This window comes from Balaenoptera ricei, chromosome 12, assembly GCF_028023285.1.
Source record: "Balaenoptera ricei isolate mBalRic1 chromosome 12, mBalRic1.hap2, whole genome shotgun sequence".
Taxonomy (NCBI): domain Eukaryota; kingdom Metazoa; phylum Chordata; class Mammalia; order Artiodactyla; family Balaenopteridae; genus Balaenoptera; species Balaenoptera ricei.
This window is the reverse complement of record NC_082650.1, coordinates 44,722,945-44,750,515: the sequence shown is the minus strand read 5'-3', so window position 1 is coordinate 44,750,515 and position 27,571 is coordinate 44,722,945. Positions and strand designations below refer to the sequence as shown.

Genomic DNA, 27,571 nt, shown 5'->3' with positions numbered 1-27,571 from the left:
TCATTTTTTCCGTCTGTATTTTTCCTCATCCAGCTTTTTCAGAAATGTTATTCCTATTCCTGTCACACTGTCGCCTTTTAGTCTGTCTTGCAAGAATGTAACATCAGCAGCCAAATGAACCTAGGAAAGACAAAAAGAAAAAAAAACAAAACAGGCCTGAGTCATTCAGGTTTTAAAAAAAACAACCTCTAATTTTTTCTGTCTTTATTTTCAGTTTGATTTACCCCATAAAGAGCTGACTTTCCTTACAAAATGATAAAAAAAGAGCTTTTTCTGTGGATGAAGGGCCCTTTACTGTGTGTCCTCCGTTGATGATCTGGCTGTGGTCAGCTCTGTGTGTGAGTCTGCAAAGAGAGGGGTGGTCCTGGACATGCTCAACCTGGTTGATTCTGGGGCAAGCCCAGGATGTGGGCCCCTTTTTACTCACAGTACAGGTCTAAAGTAAGGCTCCATCTCAGGAAGAATACAAATTCCCAACTCAAAGATAGCCTTGACTCAATGTGCCTTGCCAAGCAGAACTTCCAAGGATAAATGGCTTCTTAAAATGATTCTTCTCCAATTGACTTGCTATACATCCCTCTGTCATTAGCTCAGTAACATAATCACTTGTCCTAACAACATTTAGCAATTACTTATGGCTTTGAGAGCTGTGAAAAAACACCAGCTAAATAAATTATAAGTATAAAATTAAAAATCGAAATTATAGACATGACTATTTGATACCCAGGCCTTCTTTTCCACGATAAAGCATTTCTCATTTCCCAGACATTGAAGCAAACCCTAGGGCTTGCTTCTCTCTTCATTAAAATATACTCACACAAGAGCAGCATATTGCTGACCTACCCTCAATAGAGTACCTGTTCAGCTATTTTAAGTTACTGGGATAAATAAGATATAAGCAAAAGTACCTAGTAAAAAATACCTAGTAGTTAAATTATGACAAAGACACAAAAGATTTTATGGGGAAAAAATGAGAGTGAATTTAGCTTCCATATTTCAAAGTGCACTGTACATATGAACTACCATATGACCCAGCAATCCCACTACTGGGCATATACCCTGAGAAAACCATAATTCAAAAAGAGTCATGTACCACAATGTTCATTGCAGCTCTATTTACAATAGCCAGGACGTGGAAGCAACCTAAGTGTCCATCGAAAGATGAATGGATAAAGAAGATGTGACACATATATAAAATGGAATATTACTCAGCCATAAAAAGAAACGAAATTGAGTTATTTGTAGTGAGGTGGATGGGCCTAGAGTCTGTCATACAGAGTGAAGTAAGTCAGAAAGAGAAAAACAAATACACTATGCTAACATATATATATGGAATCTAAAAAAAAAAAAAAAAAAAAAGGTTCCAAAGAACCTAGGGGCAGGACAGGAATAGAGAAGCAGATGTAGAGAATGGACTTGAGGACACAGGGAGGAGAAAAGGTAAGCTGGGACGAGTGAGAGAGTGGCATGGACCTATATACACTACCAAATGTAAAATAGATAGCTAGTGGGAAGCAGCCGCATAGCACAGGGAGATCAGCTCAGTGCTTTGGGGCCACCTAGAGGGGTGAGATAGGGAGAGTGGGAGGGAGACGCAAGAGGGAGGGAATATGGGGATATATGTATATGTATAGCTGATTATACAGCAGCAACTAACACAACGATGTAAAGCAATTATACTCCAATAAAAATGTTAAAAAAAATACCTAGTAAAAGCAAATAATAAGTGAAAAGGCCTCGGTCTAGTAGGCAGTTAATTAATATTTATTGAGTCTTATCTGACTCACTCCCCTCTCTCACTAAGAATTCCCTGGCCAACCAGCCTGCATTTGTTAAACCGAAGACTTTGGTGCACCAAGTTATCTGCTCCTGTAGCATGCAAAAGCCATGCTTTTGTGATGCTCACCATCCAATAGAAGGATGTACAGTGCACTTTGAAATATGGAAGCTAAATTCACTCTCATTTTTTCCCCATAAGATCTTTTTTGTCTTTGTCATAATTTAACTGAAAATCAGTTAAAATAACAAAAAGACTACATTGAAATTATTTGGATATTTGGGACCACATGAAGTCTGATACATATTTGTCATTCAGCACATATAATCAACTGTTACCCATGAAAGCTGGAGACTTCTTTATCCTATTTCGGACCTGATTTTTTTTTCCCAATCTACATGTGAATCACACTGAACTAATTCAACTTCCTTGTCCCTTGAACGAAATATTATTTTTGTGCCTTTGGACAAGGTCCTCCTTTTACCTGGAATATTATTTTCCCCTTACCCCAAGACCTTCACCTAACTGCTTTTTATCTTTCAGATGTCAGCTCAGAGTTTCCCTAGGAAAGCTTCCCTGCCCACCTCCCACCCCACTCCACCCCACCCCACCCCACCCCAGGTCCTCCCGTGGCCCTAAGTCATTTGACTTCTCTACTGGACAGAAGATTCTTGAAGGGCGATAACTGTGTTTCGTTCATCTGTGTGTGCTCAGTGCCTCTTAACAGATGCCGATCACTGTCTTAGATAAATCAATGAATAATTCAGGTGTGGAAGCCAGCCTCCAAAATGGCCCACAGTGACCCCGCCTCCTATCATTCAGGTAGTCCCCTCCAGCGTTGCCCCAGAGTTGACAGCACCTGTTGTGATTAGATCTACAAAGAGACCTATGCGGCAAAGAACTTCATGAAGCCTCTAACCGACTGCGAGAAAGACACTGAAGCCACGTGAGTGAGCTTGGAAGTAGATTCCCAGCCTTAGTCAAGCCTTCAGAGACTGTAGCCCTGACCAACCGCTTGATTGCATGTGCATTAAGCTGTGAAAGGCTTTGAATCACAGCCACCTAGCAAAGCTGCTACCAGATTTCTGATCCTCAGAAACTGTGTGAGATAATAAATATTTGTTGTTTTAAGAGGCTACATTTGGGGGTAGTTACACAGCACTAGATAATGAATATACCTGGCAAAATAGAGTCTGTGCCTTACCATTTCCAGGGTCCCTCTGATAATCCCACAGAGTAAATTGCAGTAGCACAGAGAAGATCGCCCAGCAGGGAGCTCTTCCACCAACTCCACCAGAGGATTCTTGTCTGGAATCAGGGAAAATTCATTTCTGCTTGAATTGTTACAGGTCACACTTGGTGTAATTCCCAAGTACATCTTGAAAGCAACCTAGTAAACAGGAAAAAATTTACAAAACTTGGTCTAGAACAAAGAACTGTTAGTAACACACCCAAATACCTTTTCCCAGGCACAATGGTTAAGCTCGTGGAGTTTGGAGTCAGAAAGCCTGGGTTCACACTCAGCTTTGAAATTTACTGACCCTCTGACTTGTGCAAGTCTTCAACCCTTTTATTTTCATGGAGTATCCTAAAGGACAAGTTTTCTGTGGAAACAATATGGTTTATGAAACTCAGAGTTAAGGCATCATTTTTGAAAAAATCTTTTTCAAAAGTGAATATCCTTTAGGAGGGTAAGAAATAAAAATATTACTAATCACCAGCATACTAGCGTAATGTTTGTCACATGAGCCTAGTAAAGGATAAGATCCTGAATTAGAAGGGACCCAAGACACACCTGCCACAACAGGAAGGCGACAGAGCAGAGGGCAGAGGGTGCCATGGGAAGATTAAACCCAAGGGTGTGTTTTGGGAAGTGGAGGGAGCTGTGACACCAAGGATGACAAGTCTCTGAGAAGGAACAAGGGTTAGTGGTGGGAGGCACATAAGTGAGTCATAAAGCAGCTTCTCAAAAAAGTCTGCTGTTTTAAAGAGCTGAAAGAAATCTACAATGTAGAGACAGAGGAAGCCTTGGAGACTGTTTCTTGCATACCTCCAGTTTCTCAAATGAGTAAACTGGGACTCAGAGAAGTAAAATGACATGGTTAAGGTTACATTGTAACTTAGTTCCCTGGCTTCTAGTGCAAGGGACTTCCTTGTCACAACACATACAGGCCTGGAATCTGAAGTTCATTCATGGAAATTTGTCAGCTTGACTGTTGTTGTCTTTCAAGTGCCTTAATTAATTTAATTTTAAAATTAAAAGCAATGTAGGACAGATATGGAGACAATTTCCTTAAATTATTTATAATTAGAAGTACTAAAAGTTTCACCATTCATTCATTCATTCAATAGTACTCACTGAGCACTGCCTGTCTAGTACAGCGCCTGGCACACTGTGGAGTGGAGTGTGGCGTTCGATAACTATTTGAAAAAAGAATTATTGAGTAAGCATCCGTTCTGTGTTTGACATCATATTTATGCCCAGAATACAAAATGCAATAAGATGTAGTTCCTGTTTTATAAGAGCTCACAGTTAAAGAGGAGCTATAGATATTAAAAAAATAACTGCAATACTATGATAAGCTCTGCAAGTACAATGTTATATATTAGGTAGCCACTCTTGAAATAGTCACAGAATAAGAAGTTTCTACCCTGTTTATGAATATTGAGTGAAAGTTTGCCAGGGGAACAAGGTCAGGTGTGTGTGTGTGTGTGTGTGTGTGTGCGTGTGGGATATTCCAGATAGAAGGAACATGTCAAGGGCATGAAATACCATGGTGAGGTTCAGCGGAAGTTGGCATCTATCAATTTGTGGGCAACAGGGAGCCCCAAAGGTGTGAGTAGGCTAGGGAGGAACTGGTTTTCTGTTTTAGAGGGATCTCCTTCATGTCAGCATAGAGGATGGATTTAGGGTTGAGAATGGGGGTGGGCATGAGGTCACAGGCAGAGATACCAATCAAGAGGTTACTATGAAAGTCTAGGAAAGAAATGATTAGGACCCTTCTCACTTTGTCTTTCATTCAAAACTCAAACTCTCCCTGAACTTTTCCATGTAAATTTCAAATAGCCCAACTCCTAAAATTTGTCAATGTCATTTGTCACTAGTCAGTTAAAGAGGATGTAAAATGAATCTTCCAGATCTGAAGTCAAAGTGCAAAAGTCTTAAGTAACCAGAGAAAAATACCATCATGAAACTCTAGGCTAGGAGGCTTGATTTGGCTCCCAATCAATTGGCTGACACCCTATTTCTGCTAATGTTGATTCCTCTGGTTGGAAAATTCCTAGACTATTATTATCTGTGGAGTTGCAATTTCTTTCTGAGTCTCAATCCAAGCCACATGGAAATAACATAAAAATTGAGGCTGTTCACTTTGAATTTACTCTAATTCTCTGTGTTTTGGCTCTAGTTTCATGGCCTAATATCCACCAGTAGGAGGCATTATCTGAACGCTGTTGGGGAATATTCATTCCTAGGGAATGACATTGTTTCCTTATCTGGCTGAATTCAGTCTGAGAAGGAGGACTGTTGCTTCTGACGAAGAAAGAGCTCCACCCTCGGCCACTGCCACAGCTGCTCTGCCAATAAATAAGAGCAAAACGTTTTCCCTTTGTGTATCTCCAACATGGATGCTTTTCAGGGGATTTTAAAATTCATCCTCAACCAGAAAACTGTTATTGGCTACAGCTTTTTGGCTCTGCTGACTGTGGGAGGTGAGCGTCTCTTTTCACTCGTGGCTTTTAAGTGTCCCTGCAGCACTGAGAATGTGGTGTACGGATTGGTTTTCCTTTTTGCTCCCGCCTGGGTGTTACTGATCCTGGGATTCTTTCTGAACAACAGGTCATGGAGACTCTTCACAGGCTGCTGTGTGAATCCCAGGAAAATCTTCCCCAGGGGCCACAGCTGCCGCTTCTTCTACGTCCTCGGTCAGATCACTCTGAGTTCATTGGTGGCTCCAGTGATGTGGCTTTCTGTGGCTTTGCTCAATGGGACTTTTTATGAATGTGCCATGAGTGGGACCAAAAGTTCAAGACTCCTGGGGCTGATTTGCAAGGGCAAGCCCAAAGAGTGCTGGGATGAACTTCACAAAGTACCTTGCGGCAAAATCAGCATGACCCCTACGGACAACGAAGAACTGAAACTGTCCCTGCAAGCCCAGTCTCAGGTAAGAAAGGACAAACATGACTTTTTTCTTTTTTTCCCCAGAGTGAGCTTGAAGTATTCTCTCTGTACTCTGTTGAGCCAGGGCTGAGTCTGAATCCTCCTAAAACATTTTGAAACTAAGTGGAAATTGGAACACGGGGCAGCATTAAGACAATCTGAGGAAAAGCTTTTCAGTGGTTGCTTGACTAGTAAAATTGCTGATTGGAGTGTCTTTTTCATTGCTGAAAAGAAATTCTCCTCTGAGTTATACATATGTAAATACTTATGTACTTTAAAACAATCTCTCTGGGTTGATTTTGTAAATAATGCATGACACTAACTCATAATAGAGTGTTAATGGCAGAGTAATTAGAAATGACTGCCGTCTATTAATTATTTTCAAACTGGTTTCTCAGAAAAACACACACGTCTATTGAAATACAGCTGAACGAAATGAGATAATACTTTTCAAAGTTGCACATAATATAATTAGTGTAGAGATTCCCTTGCATGATTTCTGGCAACTGCTATCTCTATGTATAAATACTGTCAAGATGGAGAAGAAAGAACTTCCTGTATAAAGTGGGTGTTGGCAGTCTCTAAATAGCCTTCAGTGAAACGGGACCATATTCTCCAGGGAGGTTTCGTCCTGTACTCTGTGCTCTACAGCTAAAAAAGTTCTTACATTACTTTAGAAGCTCAAGATTTGGGGCACTGTTTTATTTAACAGCAGGAAATTGTAGCTTTACCTAACTGACGCAAGGAAGTAGCTTGTCATCCTTCCAGGTACGTGAGCACGAATCCAGATGTGAGCCTGGCCCTGGCCTCAGGAAAAGACTGAATTCCTACTTGTGAGGAGCAGGAATGACATTCCCCAAATCAAAACAAGCAATAAGAGTAGATAAACAGATCCACACTTTGTCAGGAATGCTATTTGTTTAAGAATAAATGTGCTGAAAATAGTGTAATTTTACTTTTTTTCAGCATAGACTCGCCTTTTCAACAACACATGAAGGCAAAATCTTTTTCTAAAATCATACTTTCCAAAACCGCTTGGCAATATAGTCATACTCTCTTCATAAACTGATAAGCCTGAATATGCTCCCCAAACAAAATCTTTTGTTTCATGCATAAAGTGCATCTTAGATAAAAACACGCCAGGCTCCCAAACGTCTTCCTTCTTTGGTTGAAGGAAGGTATTAACTACAAGTGTTATGATACAATGAGTGATTTATGATTTGTGTCCTCAGGCACCAGGCTCCATTCAGGTAGATCCAAACACTTGTCGCTGTGTGAACTTTTCTTCTCTAAACAGAGGCATAAGGAAATCATGCACATCCTCCCATAGCTTAGCCTGGGCACGCTGACCTGTTTACTTTTCAGAGGAATGAGAAGGGCCTGGGGCTGATTCCTAGGAGAAGAGGCATAAGAGATGTGGACAAAGGGAGCTGTGTCACAGCAGGTGCTGACCACAGTGTTTCCCACAGGCAGGAGCGACAAAGAGTCCAGACCAACAGCTGGGTATGCGGCTGGGGGTAAAAGGCGCCGCGTCCATGGGTGCAGCAGAGAGACGGAATCCAGCTGGGTGGCTTGCTATTCTTCGGGAAGGTAGGGTAGAGCAGTGGCAAGAACTCCGTCTTGGAGTTCGCTCTCCTTGGGTTTGAGTACTGATTCTACCACTTACCAGCTATGCGGCCCAGAGCTACTGGTTTGACCCCTCAGAGTCCCAGTTTCCTCATAGTTTCCTCCTGCCTTGGAGGGGTGCTGGAAGGTCTAGTAGGTGATGGACGTAAATGGATATAAAGCTGCTGGCACGGAGTAAGTGTTCTAAACTTAGCAGAAAAACGCCAGGGTTTGAGGGAGGAGACTCGTGCAGAATGGGACATCTTGAGGGCTGGGGTGGGAGCATCCACCATGTCTAGGTAGACCCCGGGTACCATGAATTAGGGAAGAACAGAGGGCTCAGCGCTCAGGGCTCAGCGCTCAGGTGAGAGCGAGTGGAAGGTAAGGTCATGCAATGGGGGGAGGGGGAGTCTGAAGCTGATCAAACAGCTGATGACACGGCAGAATTGGTTCAGATACTGAGGTGAGATGGCCTACTGGCCTACAGGAGAACCGGCTGTGTGGACAAAGAAAGGTAGAGGTTAAAGAAAAGAGGAAGATCCGACCACAAGTGACTAAAGTAAATGTGAGGACTTTCACACGATGGGAGCTGTGCTTCATTTGTTAAATCACGTCAGAAAGATATCCTGTGTTCAGCAATGCTTTTACATAGACATGGATACGTTTGAAAAATAGCAGCATGTGACAATGGCTGATACTTTCTGAGTCACGTGTATCTCTACATCATCTCATTTTAATGCCCCAAATTACCCTCTGAGGTAGGTAAGCCCCACTTTACAACTGAGAAACCTGAGGCATGGAGAATAGCCACAGAAAGGAGAAAGCTGAGATTTAAACCCAACTAGTGGCAACCCAGAGTTAGCATTCATATGAGGTCTGAGACCCTGTACAATGACCTCCATAGTCTGGAGTTGGAATTTGGGAAACACTGGTTTAAAGCATTGGAGCATATCTGTGGTTCTGTTACGGTCTGAATGGGTTCATTTGCAGATTGTTTCTGTGTTCAAATAGGTCCATCCGCTGAGAAATACTAAGGGCCATTTAACTAAAATGTCAAGAGAAACTTTGAAAGAGCTTTGTTAGCTGTCCACATATGAAATTAATTCCAATTGTGAAAAATATAATTAGAACAACAAAAAGTTTAGAAGATAAGTTGAGCTGCTTAGACTTCTGTTTTTAAAGTTCAGGAAAAACCCCCAGCAGAACCAGTTCGTATTCAGAGAGGAATTTGTTTTTTCCAATTACCAAAATTCAGAACCAGCAAATCCTGAAGGTTTGCAATGACTCTATTTTTTTTTCTTGGCTTTTATGCAGGCTTCCGATTCTTAGAGCTTCAGTTTCCTTATTGTGTTACGTTTGTCTCACTTTATCCTGGATAATGAGCGATGATACTTCTCTCAGGGAGGGTCTGCTGCTCTCTGCAAACAATGTAACAAGGGAAAAATCAGTCACGGGCCATGAAGATGCACGTATCAACGCCTGAAAGCACTCCGCTAAGGAGCTGGTCATTTGCTCAAATGACCACGTTTACTCATGTACAGAATTCTTTCCTCTAATAGCTAGTACTATTTGAGGGCTTGGTTTTTCCAGTTCTTGGATAATCTATATTTTTGCTCATTTCCATTTGCCTGCCTTCTGGGTCTTTCTTTGCATACCAGCAATGGTGGGTAGGATAGAGAATAGAGGTTAGGTAAACCCTAACTTTATTTGACTGTAAAAAAAAAACCCTGTCGTTAGTAATTGAGATGAAGGATTTCAACTGAGGTCTGGTATTAAATTAGCCATACACTTCCCAATAACACTACCCCGGCTCCCTGAGAAGTGGCTTTGCTTTTGAGGTCCTCAGTATCTCTTTCTTTCTAAGATTCTAGGATGGTTCCTGATTTGTTCAGCATCTTTCTTCTCTCTGCTCACCACTTGTTATGCTCGCTGCCGATCAAAAGTTAGCTACCTTCAGCTGAGTTTTTGGAAGACGTATGCACAAAAGGAGAAGGAGCAGTTGGAAAATACATTCCTGGACTATGCCAAAAGGCTGAGTGAGAGGAACCTGAAATGCTTCTTCGAAAACAAGAGGCCAGAGGTCTTCTCCATGCCTACCTTTGCGGCCTGGGAGTCTGCTTCAGAGCTGCATTCTTTCCACCCAAACCAGCAACACTACAGCGTCCTCCACAGGGTGGTGGAGGATGGTCTGGAACTTCGCCCTGAGGATGATGAGACTACAATGGTGCTTGCGGATGCTGTTCAAAATGTGCAGCTCGCCCACCATCACTGACTCGTGGCGTCTAGACATCTTCCTACTGCGTCAACAGCTACCCGAGCATCTCTGCGTTTTCTCACATTTAGTGTTTCTTTATAAGACAATAACACAAAGGGAAGCAGCTTTGCAGCTCCCAGCTACAGACAGTGTCATGTGCTCAAACTGATGCTGAGTGACCGGCCAAGGATGGTGACAGAGGTGCTGTCGCATTTGTTGGGGGTTGGGCTCAGGGGCTTCAAGTTCTAAGATTTTAAGATCGACAGTGAGACTCATGCAAGAAGGTCTGCCACTCTGTGTAAATATGGTCATGGCATCCGGGGGTAGCAGTGGTGACTTGTGAGTGAGTGTGGTACTCTTAACAGACTTCTGTACAGTGGGATCTGCAGTGTAGTTGGTAGAAATCCTCACTCAGTAAATCTATCCTACTGCCTTTCAAGGATGTGTGAAATTCTATCATTTGAAATTCATTTCCTTGGAATCTGAAGACACCGGTTCTCAAAATAACACATTAAAAGAATATGATGCCTAAAATTCAGAGCTCTTCACATGTTTCCACTCTGCACTGAAAGTAGACCCTTACGGTCAGGGCTGTATTATGACTTTTGTGGGCTCTAGGCACTTTTACCTTCATGAACCCATTTCTACATTAAAAAATACACATGTACACATACACACAAGCACACATATACATATATATATATATATATTTATGACTGTATTGTTATAGACATATATTAATATTACATGTTAAAACTTTTTTTCAACCTTGAAGTTCATTTATTTCCTTGTGACTTTATAAGAAATTAAAAACACTTTTGTGGGCATTTACAGAATGCAAATTTTGCATTCTATTATGTAATATATCCACATTAGTTTAACTATATAGGTATATTAATTCCCTCTAAATCTCTGAGTGGGATTGATATTTAAGGGAGAGGCACCATGTTTTACGCTGTGGCTCACATCTTATACCACAGAGAGTCCTTGCCTCCTAGCTGGAGAATCCTGGGGATGAACTCCTTATTACCATGGAACATTATCCCAAATTGGGGAAAGGATCCTATAGGTATAAGACCTGAAACATAACCTTGGGAACTTGGAGGTGCAGAGCCAGGTTGTGTGTGTGTGTTTGTGTGTGTGTAGATGGGAGAGTGGGAGGTGGGGGCTGTGATGTTGCAATATTTGAAATATTGTTTGGGTTTTAGACATGGTCTGTGATAAATGTTTAACAACTGGCTCTCAAAAAAAAAAACAAACCCTGATTTGAGGTGTTTGCCAATTTCTATGATGCAATTTCAATTACCAAGGTGATGTCACTGAAAGCAGAGTTAGGAAGAGATGCTAACCATGGGCTCTATGAGCCGGAACTTTCTAAGAAGTTTTTATAGCTAGTTTTTTTTTTGTTTTTTGTTTTGCATTTACTTTGATTCTAGCCAGACCATCTCCTGTGCAACTTTGGTGCATCTGAGTTTCACCGTAATAAAACCTAACCATGGGAAATTAAACTTGGCTCAGTGGCTCCAACTGAGAGATGGAGTCTCTTTCTCTTCTTGATTCTGACCTTAATGAACCAATAGAATGTAGCAGAAGTGAATCCAGACTGCAGAATTGTTGCAGCTTATGCCTTGGTCTCCAGCAATGCTCAGCGTGGTAAAAGCCAGCCACCGTGTAAGAAGTCCAATTACCCAGAGAGCACCAAGCTCTGAAGAAAGCCAAGCTAGCCAAAGGGAGAGAGAGAGAGAAAGAGAGAGGAAGAGAGAGAGAGAGAGAGATTAAAAAGAGTTAGTTGGCTAACTCCAACTCTTTGAGTCATTTTATTGATAGGTAAAGTACCAGGCATCTGAGTGAAGAAGTCATTTTGGACATTCCAGCCTCAGCAGACAAGACATGGAGAAGAGCCAGGGAACCCAACCGACAGCCAGAAAAAAGGTCCCAGGTCTATGGTCTGAGTGAAGTCATTCCAGCCATCAGACTTTCGAGCCACACCATCTGAGGCTGCAGACATTACAAAGGGGTCCCCACTATGTCCTGTCCAAATCCCCGATCCAGAAAATCATGAGCTTAAAAAAATATTTGTTGTTTTAAGCCATCAGATTTGGGGGCACTATGAAGTAAGATAGCCTGAACACTAATATGTGAAAATCAGAATTTATTAAAAGAGAGAAATTAGAGGCAAATTGAATTTATACATAGATTTATACAAAAATTCTCCCTATGCATAGGTGTTTCCTTAATAATTTTTTCCTCTTGATTTCAGTAAGCAGTATATCCTCTATGGAATGATTTGATAGATGCTGAATAGGTACCTCTCTAAACTAGCTCCACCAAAGCCTGACATTCATTTTTAATGATTTTTGGTTAAATTTTGGTTTTCTTTAAAATATTTCAGCACAATAAAAGGGGGAGCTGATAGTTGAAACAAGATGGGCAAAGTACTGATACTTATTGAAGCTGGATAGTAGGTACTTGGGACTTACTACATATTCTCTTTATATTTGTGTAGGTTTGAAATTTTTCATAACAGTTATATAATGAAATAAACTATGTGCTCTGTTCTTTTTGCTGAAGTTTTGTCAATCAACTCCTGCTTGCCTGGAGTTTACCCTCTAGTATTATTCTCAGAAAAAGTTCTCAGGAATCCTATTCCCCGAATTTTTACATATTCAAGTTATTGGCCTATTCTATACTTGAAGGACAGTTTAGCTCGTTCACACTTTCTTTACTTGAGTATATTTTAAGTGTTACTCCACTGTCTTGTCATTGAATTCTGTTAAGGAAACATCTGATGCCATCCTAATTTATTATTATCATGATGTTTTTAACCTATATTCTCACAAAATTCTTTCTTCATCTTTAAAGTCCAAAAACAGTACCAAATATGCTTTCAGATAGGTCTTTTGGATCAATTTTCCCTGCTACAATTTATACTCTTTCATTATGGAGAAATATTTTCTCTTGTTTCAAGAAAATAGAGTTTGTGAGTTTCCCATTATTCTCCTTGTTGCTCTATATGATTTTTAAGAAACCTTATGGTTTTAGATTCAGAACTAAGCCACTGCTATGTTCCTATTGGAATCTCATTAATTTAATAATAATTTTAAAAAGCTAAGTTATTTTGTATAACCCATTCCTACCCTCTCCTTCTCCTTTGCCCATTCATGCAACCAGAATAAAGTCAATACTTGCAGCCCCTCACCTATGAGGTGAATAGCAAGGAGCAGTGGATCTGTACATGCACCTTTTATATGGCAGCTGCAAGGATGAAGACTTTTCTCGTTTGTGTGGTTGCTGCCTTGATTGTTATCATGTATTCAACCAATCCCATCATTGCCCAAAGTTCCCAGGGGAACCTAGATTGCCCTGAGGAGCTGACACAAGGAAGGATCTGTCTCCAGTTCTAATCATTTATAGCAGTGGCTTCTGACTAAACCTAAATGAAGCCCCAAATGTGTACTGGGAAATAATGAGACTTTAGAAGAGGTAGAAGGGCAAGCTGAGCTACTGAGGCTGGACTTGAGCATGGAGCGTAACCCCAGAAGGAGGCCTGGGGTTACTAGTAGGCAAGGCAAGTGTCAGTGGCTTTGTACTTATACCTATTGGAGTAGGGTTTTGGTCAAGAGCATTAAGTTAGTTTAATCCCTTTTGGAGGTTGGAAGATTCTTTTTTTTTTTTTTACTTAAAAAACAATTATATTTATTTATTTATTTTTGGCTGCATTGGGTCTTCGTTGCTGCGTGTGGGCTGTCTCTAGTTGTGACGAGCGGGGGCTACTCTTCATTGCGGTGCGTGGGCTTCTCATTGTGGTGGCTTCTCTTGTTGTGAGTCTAGGCACACGGGCTTCAGTAGTTGTGGCATGTGGGCTTCAGTAGTTGTGGCTTGCGGGCTCTAGAGCGCAGGCTCAGTAGCTGTGGCTCACGGGCTTAGTTGCTCTGCGGCATGTGGGATCTTCCTGGACCAGGGCTCAAACCCGTGTCCCCTGCAATGGCAGGTGGATTCTTAACCACTGCGCCACCAGGGAGCTCAGAAGATTCTTATTACAAACATAAAATGTCATATTTGAGTCTGGAAGAAAACTGCTTTTAGGTTGCTTCAAATAATATTTTCAAAGTTCAGTAGTTTGTTAGAATTGAGTTATGCCGAAAGAATACTTGCCCAGCTGTGCGAGAGATCATATTCTAAATTTTGCTATTCCATCGAAGAGGAAAGGCAGAATTAAAATTTATTAGCAAACTATTATGTGCTGGATACTTTACATAAGATTTATATTTAAAATTTCACAAGCACACTCGGAAGGATTATTGTTTCCATTTTTTATGAATAACGCTAAATTTCAAAAAGGTTAAGTTTAAGCCACAGGTAAGAGATAGAGCTTAAATTTGGACCTGAATTAGTCTGATTCCTAACCTCCATCACATAAACGCTGCCTCATGTTGGTATATTCTCAAGTGTTCATTTAATCTTTTGAAGCAAGTTTTCTCACTTGTAATATTAGAGTGTTGGATCAGAATTTCTTTCAATTCTGTCGTCCTAAATCTTAAGGCCAGTAGCACATGAATTCCCAGTCAGTTGGCTTCTTGATGTACTCCTGGGAATTGATGCCTATCTCCAAGTTTCTTGGCCTCCGTCTGGGTCCCTGGCCTCTTTCTCTTTCAGCACAGCTTTTCCACCTTGGGTTTCTAGATATTTGAGACAATTATGCTCTAACTATGTTTCTAGTTCTCTATATTGATGAGGTCAACTTCTCATTTTATTTCCTTAGGTAAAAATGACAATTGATAAAGAAGGAATTTTCAGCAAGGGAAAGTTCATAAAAGATTTAGAATAGTCCCCAAACTTTAACTTTTATACCTTTTAGAGCACATCTTTCTGTCTGTGTGAACAGCTCTCTCTTCACAGTTTCAAATTTCCTGACCCTACAGCTACACCAATGCCAGAGAAAAATCTTTAGACGTTTTAAATTGTATTGAAAACTGAGATTCAATTGGGAAAAATGAATTAATCAATTTACCTAATCACATTCTCTAGATCATTTCAAGGAATAGGATAAAGTAAGAAAAGTTATCAACTCAGGTGACTATTGAATAATTTTGCTTTAGAAAATACCTCAGAATATATGCATCCTTTGGCAGAATACATAACCTATAAAATGATTACTAGTTGCATTGTAACAACATTTTATTCTTAGATTTTAACATAAAAGATGTGCTTCTGCAATAATAATAATTGCTGATGATATCAACAGATCAAGATGATTCTCCCAGGAGTTTTGTTGGTATTTGTGCCATGAGAGGAAACACGAGGGATAGTGCTTTTAAAACGCTTGCTTCCTTAAACAATTGGCTAACTATGAGTGAGTTTCACTGACCCTATATAGGAAGTAAAGTGGATAAAGAAATATGCAGACAAATATAGAGTTACAGACCGGTGTCTGATCAATATCCATCTTCTTTGGAGTGAAGGTCCTGGGAGACAAAACTTCTCTCCCTACCTCCTCTGCGAGAGATAAGCTAGTTATCCCAACCGCTGGTGGGCTTTGTTTTAATCGAGACTATCCTTGATTACATCTCTCTAATGTTTTCCACTTTTTTTCCAATGACATTTTATTTTATTTGAAACACTTAAAGGAGACAAAATGAGTGGTAACTCTGGAAGAATTTGGACTGAGTGACGAGATGGGTAGCAGTCATCACATGCCACCTTGCCTCTGCAGTGATCACCCTAGAGCACCGAGGAACGCAGTTTGAAAACCCCTGCTCTAGGGCACTGGATGCCCATTAAGATCACCTGGGGAGCATTAAAAAAGTTCTGATGCCTGAGTCTTATTCCCAGAGAGTGTGAGTTAATTGGTCAAAATCAGGGCCTGGGCATCAGGATTTTGGGGGGAAAGTTCCAGGAGATTCTATGGGGGAGTCAGGATTGATAACCATTACCCTGGAGCCTCACTGAGAGGTCAGGGCAAGTCTGGACAAAATCTTACTTCTGACACAAACTAAGAGTCACACCAAGCAGGGCTGACCAAGAGCGTGGCTGGCCTTCCATGTGTCTCTGAGTGTGGCTGGCCTTCCCCATGTGTTTCTGAATGTTTAGGCTCAGATAAAGGTTGCTTGAGCCTTGGGGGTTTTGTTTCCCAGAGTATTTCCTCAACTGTTTTCATCTCCCGGTAAGGAATTTCACTGTAAATAGTTACATTAATGAAACGTTCCCCATGCGATTGCTATTTTCAATCCACACACTTAGGTTTGTTTCATAAGTCAGTCTCTCATGAGTTTCTTCCAAATAAGTTAAGCAATAGGAATAAAAACAAGAATCTCCAATGGAAACTTAGGACAGCCTAGATTTTCATGGGCTGAGATATCTGGAAGAATGAAAACTTCCTTCTGGAACATCTTTGGTAATAGTGCTAAGGAGACAAGATGCCTAGAGAAAGCCAGTTTGCTTGTGAGACTGGATCATGAACAGGAGTGGAAGATGGACATTCATAAGTAAGGGGAGATAACTTGCAGAATTTACTGAGAATTGAGCCTTAAGAGATACTTTTCTGTGACTGAAAGAAAAATAATGTTACACAAACGTAGTCACAATAAAAGTTTAAGCGTAATTTTCCTGCAGATGCCTTGCCTTCATATTGGGAATCTGCCCTAAGTAATTGATGCAGTCTTCTGGGTTACACCTAATCAGTCTGCAGAATCCACAGAACTTGTGGTTATGCACACAAGCTTGTCCACAAATGAAAACTTCCTACGCTTTTCTTCTTTCTCCTCTCCCAGAGGTACAAAGGGGAACAGAGCAAGTGTGTGGGTGTTTATATAAGGCAGTTCTTGCTTACTCAGAGGGGACAATTAAGCCTAAATGGTTATGTTTGTTTAAACAAATTTCTTATCTTTAATAATTCCTCCGCCATATTTCTGGACCAAATGGTAAGAATTTTCAAAATATTTTGTGTGTTCCTTTTGCTGTTAATATTCACCATTTTTAAATATTGAGAATTTTATGACTATAAAGGGTTTTTCTTTCCTTTTAATTTTTTCCACTCCCGTCTTCCTTGCTCAAAAATGTTACTAAGAAGGAAAATGGCCTGACATTCAGCTAACTGTGAGGCCATCCTTCTCTGGAATGCTGTGTGGTGCTGTGCTGTGACTTCTATGGAATTCAATCCCTGTTTACCAAGGGCTCCCACTTATTTTAATATCATATGTTGGAAAAAGTAAAGTAATTCAATAGACCTCTACCACTAAATTGTGAGTTAGCCTTTGAAAAATAGTAAGTAATAGCAAAGAAAGATGTTCTATTTAGGCTTAATCTGATTAGCTTCCATTGCTTGATGGAGGGATGAAAGGAAGCAGTAACTCCAGGAAGGGGTTGGGAATTAGGCACACACGGTGCATTAACCCTGGGACCCACCTCTGCCTGCGCTGTGCTAAGAACTGCCCTCTGACCTCGTCTCCAGTCCACCCTGTTGGTTGTGAATCTGTCCCTCCAGGGCTGCCCAGACTCTTGTGATGAGTGACCGAGTCTGTCACTTGGCTTCTTCCCACCCTTCAGCTCCCTGTATGAGTCACAGGTAAGGAACGCCTGGCTCCCGAATGCAACATAGACTCTGAGGACCTCAGTTTCCCACTTCAATCTTTTGGGTGGGGTTAGGGGCCCATGACATCATGGCTAAATACTCAATCTTCTATTTACAAATTATTCTAGTATAAAACAGTGGCAAGATACCTAAATGTTTTAGGATTGGGGAATCTTTGCGACAGAGTCACAATTCCTGGCTGTCTGATGGAGGTGAAATTAGTGGTAGCCACCCTGCACCCTCTCCCCCTTCCCACGCTACACTGATGAGATTCCTGGCAGGTTATCTTTGAGTTGCCTGACGTGGATAGATTTGAGCTGAGTGGAAGTTGGCCTCCAGTAGTATGTGTGTGGGGAGCACATGTTCCAGAAGAAGGAAGGCTGAGCCAGGGCATATTATCCTCTGGCGATGCTGACCACTAGGCAGAGGCAATGACATGCTCCCAGCCCTGATACGGTAAAAGCAAAATACATCACGGCAAAATACAGTCCTCCACATCAGTGAGAGATTTCAACAAAGGGCAGGCATTGCCTAGCAATAAAAATGTTCCAAGTCTCCCTCTATTTTATGCCATTCAGGCTGCATTTCTTCATCTATCCCTTTAAGTAAGTGGTGTGTAAAAGGAAGGGGTATGTGTCTGTCTATGTGTGTCTGCGTGTTGGGTGGGAGGGTGGTGTGGGAATGGAGGTAACTTTAAAATTGAGATTTAAATTTTCATCCTGGTAAAAGAAAGGAAAAAAAAAAACATTCAAAGCACAGAAAAGAGCCTCTCCATTTTGTGCACAGAATTATGATGTCAACATAATCCTGCGTGTTGTGCGTGGTACTGGGTGCGTTCCATTTAGGCTTATACTCAGAATTGTGAAATATGGTAATTTTCAGGGAAAGTACTTCTTTTAAAAATGTACATTGTTTAGAAAATGAAAGAAGCCAAATATCAGGGGGAAAAAAGGAGAGAAAGTAAAATACAGAAACATAAGGAACAAAACTGTTTGTTTTGTTTTTAAGAGAAAAAAATATATCCTAAGATATGCTGATGTCTCTGACTTGAATGGCCTGGTTCAAGTTCACTTCACCTGGGCAGTTTTTCTATTCACATAAAAAATCAGGTCATCTCTGGTAACATTCTCTGAAAAAACACAGACTGCCAAGAGAAAGGACTGCAAGGGATTTAGAAAAAGAGAAACAAAAGCAAAAGCCCCATAGGATTAGAGAACCAGAACTTTTCTGATTGGTTCCTTTATAAGAAATTCAAAAGAAAAACCTAATACTATCTACTGTAGTACAACATCATTTTTCTTAGGAGAACCTGGTTGTCTCCCTTCCACCAAAGCATTCCTCTGAGTTCACCGTTCTAAGAAACGTCTGCCCCATTCTTGCTAATGGTCTAAAATATTTACTTTCAACTAACAATGTGGTATCACTTGGACTGCCTCATGGGGGAAGTATTTTTTTTTTTGGCGAAAGGTTTGCTTACTTGATTATTATCTCCAAAATGCATAACAATGACAATTCCCTACTTTGATACCTTATAGTTAGCATGCTAAATGGAGCCTGCAACACTATTCTATACAGGACTTCTAGCTTCTGGAACAAAGGAAAACAAACACCAGCATCAGTAAGGTGAATAAAGTGAGCAGAGCATTCATAGGTAAAGTAAGACCCATAAATTACTGCTACTAATTTCCTAGACAGGAAGAACAAGTTCTTTGCCAATTACTTTTCCCCATTTGGGGAAAACTCAGGATGTTTTTCATAACCAAATACCCTTCCTTAGGGGTTCCCTACGATGGCCATGCTTTGTGTCTCATTACCCTGTTGTTTTGGCCACAGATAATGGACAAGGATGGGCATTTGAGAACCCGGACTGTCAGTGCATAGTTTGGCTATAGGCCTGGAAGTGGTTTAGCATGGAAACTCTACCCAGCAGAGGGCTAGTGATTGGCTGCACAGGCTAGAGACTCTTTTTGGGACTTTGAATGTGAGACACACAGAGAGAGTCACAGTTTGGATGATTGGGCAGAAGACAAAAAATGCCTGGGGAGAAGAGAGTAAGCAGAAACCAAGAGGCAGCAGAATCACTGAGATGGAGAGAAGATATAGAAGAATAGAATGATATCAGTAGGTAGCTGCAAGAACATAATAACCAGAGAGTAGCTGAGTCGCCAAAATGGCAGAAGACTGAAGTAGGGAACCATAAATGTCTGCTACTGAGACCACAAGACAGACTGAATTTCTGTTCTTCCATGAGGCCTAGCTGTCGTGTCCCAGAATATCCTCACAATAAACCCCTATTACCTGACAACCCAAATGCCAGCAACATAAAGAAGCCTACCTAACACAATTTGGCTCCATGATGAGTTTTAGGATACATTTCAAATATTTTCCACAATAAATGGGAATGATTTATTTAAATGATCATTTTTGTCTCCAGCATCTCCTGATAATAAAACTGACCATAAGTATGTTTGGAAAGCATGAGATATATTTTTGGGTAACTAAAGAGATGTTTTTTAGATCTTAGACCAGAGAAATGTACAATTGTATTTTCTATTTGCCCTTATAATAAACTGGAAGAGATATGAGCCCATTAAGTAAGTTAAGTGAAATATAATATCTACTGATTTGATTACCTCTTTAATGTTTGCATTTTGTAATCACAATTGACATCAATGTAGCAAGAATGAATCTTGTCCCGAAACTTTCTACACTCATATAAATCATGGAAAAAATAAACGTTTCTATAAAATTATCAAGATGAGTTTACTGTCTATTCTTTAATGACAGTCAGTTATTTTCCTGTCCAGGATCCTATTGTAATTCAAATCTTGTTATTGTGAGCAACCAGACATTTTTGGAGGATTGAATTTTCACCATAGTAAATATTGCTTGAACTAAGGGGGCTTTTGCCAGTAGTGAGAGTTAGGGTAGGAGGGGAAGGGATAGGAAAGAGTCTTTAATTTGGAGATGGATGTGGCCCACTGCCCTCTTCTGGACAGAATAGGAGGAGCAACAGTGTGTAGATGTGTGAAAAAAAAAATCTTCAAATATTTTGTAAATTCACTTCTATATTTAATGAATGTCTACAATGTGCTGGTTTGCCATGGCGTGGTGGGCCAAACCCCAAGAATGTCTGAAATTTCCCTTCCTTTGGAAAAGCTTACAGACGTGATGGGGAAATTAATTTCCCAGAAATGAACCGTAACTTCACTGGATAATCTAAGAAAGTATCAAGTCAAATTTTATGTCTATTAACATAACTCGAGAAAACTTCATATTATTTTCATTCTTTGTAAAACATTTTTGCTCTAGTTGGATGGAGAATAGGAATATATACAAAAGAAGCTGGCCAGCAACAAGTTCTTAGAAGATCAACAGGCACAAAATACAGTAAAACTGTGTGTCACATACTGATTAAAACATTAAACTAAAAGGCAGATTTATACTGCTCTATTTTCATAATAAAGATGTTCTCAGTAAAGTTGATCATGAGTTCCCTTACCTTTCCAAGGTTTCAACTTATACTATTCAAAGGAAAAGATCTCATTTTTGCTTTCCAGAATTTCTAACAAGCACAATATATGGAGTTCCAATTTTTCAACCTAAGGATCAGAATTTCAAGTTTTATAAGTCTGTTTCTATTTTTTATATATTTTATATCATACTTTTCTCTTTTTAAAAATTTCATCTTACTGTGACAACCAATGATGTGATGTGACCAAACATCACATCATGTGACCAATGATGTGATGTTTTTACTGAAAAATCATAAATTCCCTCTATACCCTTCAGAACAACCATCATAATGACATTGACCTGACAGTAAAAAGCTTTCCCAGCTTTGATGAACAGAGTTTGCACCAGGCCAAGTATTTGTAAACACTATCAGTAACTAGAAGGCCCGGATGCTCTAAGGGGGGCTTTGGAAGCTACAATCAGCACACTCATCTATTTATGATCTAGTTCTGTGTCCAGAGTTTAGCTAGGGAAAGCAATACCTGAAAATCAGGAGAACTACAGCTGGAAGAGGTCTCACCTGACGGATGAGGAAAATGAGGTTTGGACAGGCTAAATGACTTGCTCAGGGTCACACAGTGGGAATGTGGATGAGCAGGATATGTACTCATATTTAATCTCCATTACATTGGACTCGGTTAGACCACCGCTCTGAATCTGATGAGGATCAGAGCTCCTCATGTTTAACTCGTAATGGCAACATCATAATATTTCTTGTCAAGCCTATCCTTTACGATTATCTTGATTTAAATGATCAAGTTTATCTCTGATTAGCTTCTCCTAATAATAAAACTTTTATGGTAAATGTGTTTGGAAACCATGAAATATATTTTTGTGTAACTAAGGAGCTTTCTTTTAGACCTTAGACTGGAGAAAAGTACAACTTTATTTTCGGCTTGCTCTTATAATAAACACAGGGATATATGCCTGTTAAGTTAAAACCGTGTAATATTTCATTACTACAAGTAAAATCAACTATGGTAACTCTACTGTAAATTCCACATTTTCATTTTTCTCAGAATGATGATCATAATAGGAGAAAATCTTCAAAGCTCTATTTTATATTTTATTTTTTTATTGAAGTATAGTTGATTTACAATGTTGTGTTAGTTTCCAGTGTACAGCAAAGCGATTCAGTTGTGTGTATATATATATATATACATATTCTATTCAAAGGTATATTTTAAAGAAACAATTAATTTTTGGAAAAAGCACTAGAATAAAGTCAGAAGAATTAAATTCTAAGCTGGCTTTTTTTTCTCTGAAAACCATAAATTTTAAAAATTGAAGTACAGTTGACTTACAATACTGTATTTGTTTTAGGTGTATAACACAGTGATTTGATATTTTTATAGATTACACACCATACAAAGTTATTAAAAATATTGTCTATATTCCTTGTGCTGCACATTACATCCCTGTTACTTGTTTATTTTATAGCTGGTAGTTTGTACCTCTTAATCCCCTTCAACTATTTCACCCCTCCTCCCATCCCTGCTCTGGCAACCACTAGTTTGTTCTCTGTATCTGAGTCTGTTTCTGTTTTGTTATGTCTGTTCATTTGTTTTGCTTTTTAGATTCCACGTATAAGTAAAGTCATACAGTCTTTGTCTTTCTCTGTCTGACTTATCTCACTTAGCATAATACCCCCTAGGTCCATCCATGTTATTGCAAATGGCAAGATTTTGTTCTTTTTTTAAATGGCTGAGTAGTATTCCATTTTATATATATATATGTGTTCCACATCTTCTTTATCCATTCATCTATTGAGGGGCACTTAGATTGCTTCCATATCTTGACTATCATAAACAATGCTGCAATGAACATAGAGGTGCATATATCTTTTCTTTAATTAGTGTTTTTGTTTTCTTCAAGTAAATACCCAGGAGTGGAATTGCTGGATCCTATGATAGTTCTACTTTTAATTTTTTTTTTTAGGAATCTCCATAGTAGCTGTACCAATTTACATCCCCACGAAAAGTTAAACTGGCTTTTCTTACTTTTCTTACTGTGTGGTCGTGGTGACATCATCTAAGTCTTAATTACAGCATCAGTAAAATGAGGCTAATGACAGATGCCCTTTTTACTTCACAAGTAAAAGAAAACGTTGCATGATTGATATTCATGGAATAAATGTCCCTTCCTATTATTTTATGCTTTATAGCAACCTGATGGCAATTGTCAGAAATAACGTTCAGCTCTAGAATGCGATTTGTTGAAATAGAAGAAGAGCTGGTATATTGGAGCAAGAGAAGCCAAAAGAGGAAGACCAACTACATTCCACAAGAATGAAAGACTTCTACTCACATTGTATCTAAATATTTATTCACATCTTCATCTTTTTCATAATCCTTACAGAGTTGGGCAACCAGAACTCCATAGGTGAGGACAAAGAGATCTTTGTTCTGGGGAAAAAAGGATAGTTTTATGTTACAGGCAAAGTTACGAACAATATATTACTCTTTCTTTTCACAAAATTTTCCAGTTGGAAGCAGCCTTTGAGATCATCTGTTCATTTCTTCCACCCCACCCCTACCCCCATAAAAACTGCAACAATTTTCACTTTTGAGAACAAATTGTACCCATATTTGGATACAATGCTGGGTGAAAAGAGCTGTGAAATAAATTTCTTAACATGAGAACGTCTTTCTGTGCATTTGCTTATATTATCTAACTTCCAATGTGTTTTCATGGAGGAAGTTTTTTTAAATACTAATTGATAATATAAATTCTTATTGCTCTAGAATGGCCTTTGCCACATGCTGACCAAGTTTGCAGTTGGAAGGAATAATTGGGTGAGACTCCTCATGAGTCTGCACAATCCCTAATGGGTTCCAGGTCTGCCAAGGAGACCGTCGGGCTGAACCCAACCAATTTGTGAGTGTTTTCCTTTATACTTAGAGAAGAAGGAGAACTTGCACTTTCCTTATAGATCTCCAAAATATGTACTGTTTTTCAGAGTAAATTAAAAATGAAAAATAAAACTGAGGATAACTTGGGTTTAGTTTATCAAAGATGTGTTGAAAGTATGGAAAAAAGAAAACGCAAAGCTCAATCAATCCCTTTTAAAAAGTCTCTCTGCTTTGCATCTGCTATTGAGTACGAAGAAAGAGGATATTGGAGATAATTTGTTCCAATTCTCTGTCTTACAGAGGAGGGAAGGAGGCCTCAGGAGGAATGAGCGACTTGCCCAACTAGCCAGCAATGGGCAGAGCCAGGGTGGAGTCTGAGACTGCAGGCGGGATAGGGAGGGTGGGAAGGAGACGCAAGAGGGAGGGGATATGGGGATCTATGTATACATATAGCTGATTCACTTTGTTATACAGCAGAAGCTAACACAACACTGTAAAGCAACTATACTCCAATAAAGATGTTAAAAAAAAAAAAAAAAGAAAGAACTGGTTGGGGTAGGGGTGAATGGGAGAGGGAGGTAGGAAGGGGTACCACTGTTGAACATAATCTTATTTTGTGCAGAATCTTGTATTTTCATGAAAGGTCAAATACGGATTCCAGGTTAGAAGAGGTGCCTTTACCTCCATGCCCAGGTATCTTGTGTAGCATAACGTGGAGAGAAAGATAAGGCCTGATAATATGTATTCAATTGTTTAGTCTTAAATCATGGGCAGAAATGGCTCAGAAAACCAATAAAATAGTTTATTCAACAAAGTGGCTTCTATGAAATGCTATATAATTTTGATCCAAATACTTCCAAAATTGGCCCAATACCATGAATGTCCATTCCCTTATGTATAGGTTTATATCATGACAAATATGTTTCTTTAATTGGGTAGAATATTTATTGTAACTAAATACATTTTAAATAAAAAGAATCTAAATAGTATATGGCACATGTGGACATAATTTATGTTGAAAAGATAAATCACAATGTCATAAATGTATGCAGAATATACATTAAATACATTAACATTACATTAAGAACACTAATGTACACAATTCAGGTATAAGAAAATAATGAGTACGTTAATATTTCTATTAGGAAACCAGGGATGTAAAGCAAGTGATTTAAACAAAAATGTTGTTAAACAAATCACTGAAGGGCCATCATGTATTCAGTTTTAATTCTGTTCTTATTTAAATCTTCTAAGAACCTAATCATAAATCACAAGAATAAGAACTGCCTATAAATTACACACGAAGTATCGCCTAACATATAACAAGCCACAGCAGAAGATAAATTACTGTTGTATGCCAATACCACAGCAAAAGAATAAGCAAAGGTGAAGGGGGGGGGGAGAGAGAAATGAATGAATGTGGTTGTTACCACTAGCAGTAAAACAGAAGAATTTGAAAAAAGAGAGAAAAGGAGCTAAAATTAGACCTACTTATATGCCGTAGCTTCAACATTGTGCCCATTTATAATTAAGGCTAAACTGAAAAAATGGCATTTCCTTTTCTTTCCTCTCTCTGGTGGGTGGGTACTAACTATAATTTACTTCCAGCTGAGTTTCAAGCTCAATGCCCATAAAGGCCAGTGTTCTTCATTTTGCTTCATGGCCAAAGGCTGTATCTTGAAGTACATGTCCAGTAGGGTCTCAAATTGATCACAAGAGAGATCAACATAAATTTGTCTTCACAGTTTTAAAAACAGTAAAAAGCAATCATTTCATATATGAAAAATAGAACACCATTAATTATTTCAGAAGGTTTTGGATATATCAGGATAAAAATGTGTTTTAACTGATACATAAATCAAGTGATTTAGGTGCAATATTAACCACGTATAATATATTTTTAGCATTTTAGAGCCCCACAAAAAAAGAAATAAAGTTCCAGAATGCCAGAAGGGGCATCTGCCGGCGCTCCCAGCTGGGGTGTGCGTGGGTTAGTCATACAATTCTAAGTATCCACGCCTGAAATTACTTAGTTGTATGCAATGCCCATCAGTCTACTGCAATAATTAACAGAGCTTTAAACTGATGAGTTTTCATATCTGTAACTTCTGAATGCCTCTAAACTATAATAAAAGAGGATTAAAGGATAATGTTTATCCAATCTATCCTCAAATTAGTTTTAAAAATAACTCTGAACTTGGAATATACAGAAAAGATAATAGCACACACCAAATCACAATAATAATCACTTACATTTAAGTCTAGAAAATATGTTTTCAAAGGCAATCTTTTAATACTGAGTTTTTGATGACCTATTCCTACTTAATTTAATATATAATCACCTATTTTGTATACATTTTGTTTCCTATTTCATGAAGTATGAAATACAACAAATTACAAGTAGGAAATACAAAGAATTGCTTACTCTTTTCACATTTTCTGTTAGAGACAAAAGAAAAATTTGACACTTTTGTAGATCTAATTAGTCAGAAAAGAAGACCTTAAAATATGTATAAAGAATCGATTAAGACCTACTAGAAAATGGACTTGAGGATATGGGGAGGGGGTGGGGTGAGATGTGACAGGGTAAGAGAGTGTCATGGACGTATATACACTACCAAATGTAAAATAGATAGCTAGTGGGAAGCAGCCGCATAGCACAGGGAGATCAGCTCGGTGCTTTGTGACCACCTAGAGGGGTGGGATGGGGAGGGCGGGAGGGAGGGAGATGCAAGAGGGAAGAGATATGGGAACATATTGTATACGTATAACTGATTCACTTTGTTATAAAGCAGAAGCTAACACACCATTGTAAGGCAATTATACTTCAATAAAGATGTTTAAAAAAAAAAAAAAGAAAGCAAGACTTTCCAGTAGCTGCCCAGAAGACTCCCCTACAGATTCCCAAGTAGCCTCACTGGCCAGAGTCCCCCCCAACCCCAACCCTGCCCCCAGTGCAGCTGCATGGGAGATAGAGAGTAATGTGTTTGTTTTTTTTAAAAAAACTGGGCATGCTGCCATCCCAAACAAAACTGATGTTCTGGTAATAACGAAAGAAGGACGAATGGATATGAGACAGGAACTAGCAATATCCACCATGCCAGTTGTTTTCAGTGTGAATTACAGAGACACTTGAGTGTATGATGCAGAGAAGGAACATGCCGAGTGGTGATAAGAACAATTGGAGGAAGACGCTAGAAGGGTTTAGTGGAGGTTACTACCCCTTCAGGCAGCCTCTTGGGGTTGTTATAAGATTTCAAGGTAGAACCATGTATGTAAAGTCGCCTTTATAATTGTGATGAAGTTGGTAAACTTTATGTACCGTGTATTTTAAATTCCCCCAAGTGTGCACAAGGAGCTATATCCAAGAAGGTTCATTCCAGAATTATTTGTAACAGCCAAAATTTGGAAAAAACCTAAATGTCCAACAACAGAAGAATAAATTTTGGTTTATAAAAGTATGAAATACTTTACAACAGTTAAAATAAATAAAATTTGACAAAAAAAAAAAAGAATCGATTATTCTCTCACAGTATGGAAGAGATCATTGTAACTATTCCCAGAAATGTCATTTATTTATTTATTTATTTATTTATTTATTTATTTAAACATCTTTATTGAAGTATAATCCAGAAATGTCATTTATGATTCTCTCCACTAAACACTTCCTTGCTCCACTGAAAAAGTCTACTTAATAGCATCCCCTTGCAAAATAATTCAGAAATCACTCAAGAAAACAATTTCTCTGAAGTAGAAAAAAAATCTCTTTGAGAATATGTTTATAAAAAGATCTTACTATTTTATGGTATTCTGGTCTTCCGTGTGCAGGACGAGACAT

General features: G+C 39.2%; 2 protein-coding genes across 2 annotated transcripts; one reads left to right on the top strand and one right to left on the bottom strand.

The window, feature by feature from the left end:
- Positions 1-27,571, bottom strand: TRAPPC3L (trafficking protein particle complex subunit 3L). Its single transcript, XM_059941625.1, is given in 5 exon segments — positions 1-120; positions 2,982-3,167; positions 10,068-10,089; positions 23,189-23,286; positions 27,530-27,571. Coding segments are annotated over 5 exon segments (468 nt in total).
- Positions 5,401-10,557, top strand: CALHM5 (calcium homeostasis modulator family member 5). The gene is made up of 2 exons (XM_059941980.1): positions 5,401-5,940; positions 9,406-10,557. The coding sequence occupies exons 1-2, from the start codon at positions 5,401-5,403 to the stop codon at positions 9,811-9,813; spliced, it is 948 nt and encodes a 315-aa protein (XP_059797963.1). The 3' UTR covers positions 9,814-10,557.